General features: G+C 41.1%; 1 protein-coding gene across 1 annotated transcript; it reads left to right on the plus strand.

Moving 5' to 3' along the window:
- Window positions 1-1,024: 1,024 nt before the first annotated feature.
- LOC113409275 (collagen alpha-6(VI) chain-like) lies at window positions 1,025-1,696 on the plus strand (the record flags this gene model as incomplete). Its single annotated transcript, XM_029914137.1, has 1 exon — window positions 1,025-1,696. A coding segment is annotated over one exon (672 nt), but the record flags the coding sequence as incomplete, so codon positions are not given.
- Window positions 1,697-3,147: the final 1,451 nt, after the last annotated feature.

Below are 3,147 nucleotides of genomic sequence, written 5' to 3' on the forward strand. Positions count from 1 at the left end.
AAAAAAAAAAAAAAAAAAAATTCGCGATCTGCAGCGGCAATTTGGCGGAAGGTCCTTCGCTCCAAGTGGGAGTAAGGGACCGTCCGCCGAATTGCCGCCGAATAATTGGACCTGCCGCCCCTCTCTGGAGTGGCCGCCCCAAGCACCTGCTTGGCAAGCTGGTGCCTGGAGTCGGCCCTGGTCACAAATTTAATTAACAGATTGTTGTTGTTGTTTTTTAACGAGCGTCATCGGAATGGAAGCATGTCCTCTGGAATGGTGGCCAAAGCATGAAGGTGCATACGAATGTTGAGCATATCTGGCATGTAAATACCTTGCAATGCCAGCTACAACAGTGCCATGTGAACACCTGTTCTCATTTTCAGGTGACATTGTAAATAAAAAGCTGGCAGCATTATCTCCCGTAAAAGTAAACAAACTTGTTTGTCTTAGCGACTGGCTGAACAAGAAGTAGGACTGAGTGGACCTGTAGGCTCTAAAGTTTTACATTGTTTTTGAGTGCAGTTATGTAACAAAAAAAATTTACATTTGTAAGTTGCACTTTCATAACAAAGAGATTGCACTACAGTACTTGAATGAGCTAAACTGAAAAATACTATTTCATTTATCATTTTTACAGTGCAAATATCTGTAATAAAAATAATATACACTGATTTCAATTATAACACAATACAATATATATGAAAATGTAGAAAAATATCCACAATATTTAATACATTTCAATTGATATTCTATTGTTTAACAGTGCAATTAAAACTGATTAATAGCGTGCGTTAACTGTGATTAATCAACAGCCCTAGTAATAAGGGCTAATCTTGGGAGGAGCAGATTATTTCACAGGATCAGTCCCTTAGCTTTCTGATTTTAATTATACATAACTTTCACAGATGTAGAAGATTGTTGTTAATACTTTGTTTAGGCTCTTTAATCCTCTCCGGAACTGAGACCTCAGACGCCGTTTCTCTTGTCACACTTTCAGTTTCTTAAAAAGAGAAGTACAAACTAATTTTCTGTTTATTTGCAGACAAATGTAAACCAGATGAGTTTTGTGAACACCGCAGATCCCGATCACTACCGGCATATGTGGATGCTGCTTTCATTTTGGATAGTTCACAGAAAATGAGTGGTGCCGAATTTGAGAACGTGAAAAACTTCTTGAGCAGAGTACTTGATAACTTGGATATTTCCTCTGAGCCAGAGACTTCTTCCACAGGTGATAGGGTGGCTGTGGTGAGCCATGCTCCACCAGGTTTCAAACCCCGAATGGGGCGGAACCCTGTAAAGAAAGAATTTGACTTTGTCACCTTCAAGAAGAGACAGTCAATGAAAAGACATATCCAAGAATCTGTTCGACAGCTGAATGGAACAGCTGCTCTTGGCCATGCCATACAGTGGACAATTGATAATGTTTTCTTAACTGCACCCCACTCCAGACAACACAAGGCTATCATTGTTATATCTGCTGGAGAAACAAGTCAGTGGGACAAAGACATATTAAAGGAGGCATCTCTGAGAGCCAAGTGCCAAGGATATGCTCTGTTTGTAATTTCATTAGGACATGTATATAACGACATGGAATTGGAAGAGATGGCTAGTATTCCTCTGGAACATCATTTGATTCAGCTGGGCAGAGTTCACAAGCCTGAACTTGAATATGTAGTGAGGTTTATGAAACCATTTGTGCATCTCCTCAGGCGTAAGTTATTATATTAATGCTGTTTTATGGTTCTTCAGTGAATGTCCAGCAACTCATGAAAGAGGTTAGGTTGATAACCTTGGACATTAGTCTTCCATAGATTCACAAATGTGTTTAGCATGGAGTTTTCAATGCAGGTTTCCCATTCCAAAGTCCCTCAGTGGATCAACGTAAATACTTAAGAGGTGAAAGAGTGGTTCAATTCCATGCTTGTTCATTCCTAGGGCTGTCTAATAAGACTATCAACACTGGTGATGCCAATAGGTTTTATGATGGGAAATCTCTCTATTAGGAATTGAACTAAGGCCACCAACCTTATTTCACATAGACCACCTAAGATGCCACTTTAGGTCACTTCTAGCTTCTGCCACAGATTGGATCAGTGACCTAGGCTGAGGGCTTGATACCCTATTATCAGTTCCCTGGGCCTTCCATTTATTCAATAAACAGAAAAAATGCTGACCTAGTAGTAGATCAACACAGTGAAATGTCAGAAAGGCTTGTTGTGTTCTTGGATCACTTGACCACCCATCAGAAGAACCTGCAGATGGGGGATGTATTTAGTACAATCTATGCTGCTTACACATCGCAGCAGCCCTTGCAGACTCATTGATGGAATGATACTGGAGGAGACGACAGAGCATAATTGGACTATCATCCTGAAGTCCTCACCTTAACATAGACACATTTGAATTATTTTTAGATCCCTAGGCAAAAGTAAGCCTTTGAGAAGGGCTGAATTGCAAGGGTGAGAGAACTAATGTACTATAAACTAATCATAGCTTCTAATGGCCTTATGGTGTGAATGTGTCTAAAAAATGGTGCCTATGCATAAAGAAACAGAAGGTATTTAAACTGAGTTTGCCAATAGGCCTGTTCTCTTCTCTTATGGAACCAGTGAGCTATAAGAAATGTTGTAATTTAATGTACCAACATTACTTTTAAAGCTTAAGCATGCTAGAGAGTTGCACACTTGTTACTTCTGTAGGCCAAGCACATTACCCACACCAGGAGCTTCTTGCATTCCTCCACCCTCCACACAGAATCCCTATGTGCCACCATCCCATTTCCTATTTCAGAAACTCCCTGCAATCCCCCTCCTTCATACCAGGAGCTGTCATCTCAGGGGCTGCATGTGCCCCCATGCCGCTGTTCTGATTTTACTTCTCTCTCTCTCTCGTCAGCATTTTAAAACTGTATTGGGAAGATGGGCAGAGCTGAGATGGGAGGGGGGTTGTTATAATAGAAAGCATTAATGGCAGCCATCAAGTAGTTCTTTGATTTGTACACAGTTACAGAGGTGCTTGAAGCTGCTAGGTCTACAATCAGATGCCAGGGGCTACACACATTCCCCCCCCCCTTTCAGATTTTTCCCCCTTCCGATTTTCACCAAAATCAATAGGATTCTGCCCATTGAAGCCTAGATAAATCCATGGAGGATAGGTCCACCA

Source organism: Terrapene carolina, unplaced genomic scaffold (genome assembly GCF_002925995.2).
Source record: "Terrapene carolina triunguis isolate 2854851 unplaced genomic scaffold, T_m_triunguis-2.0 Scaffold31814, whole genome shotgun sequence".
Classification (NCBI taxonomy): domain Eukaryota; kingdom Metazoa; phylum Chordata; order Testudines; family Emydidae; genus Terrapene; species Terrapene triunguis.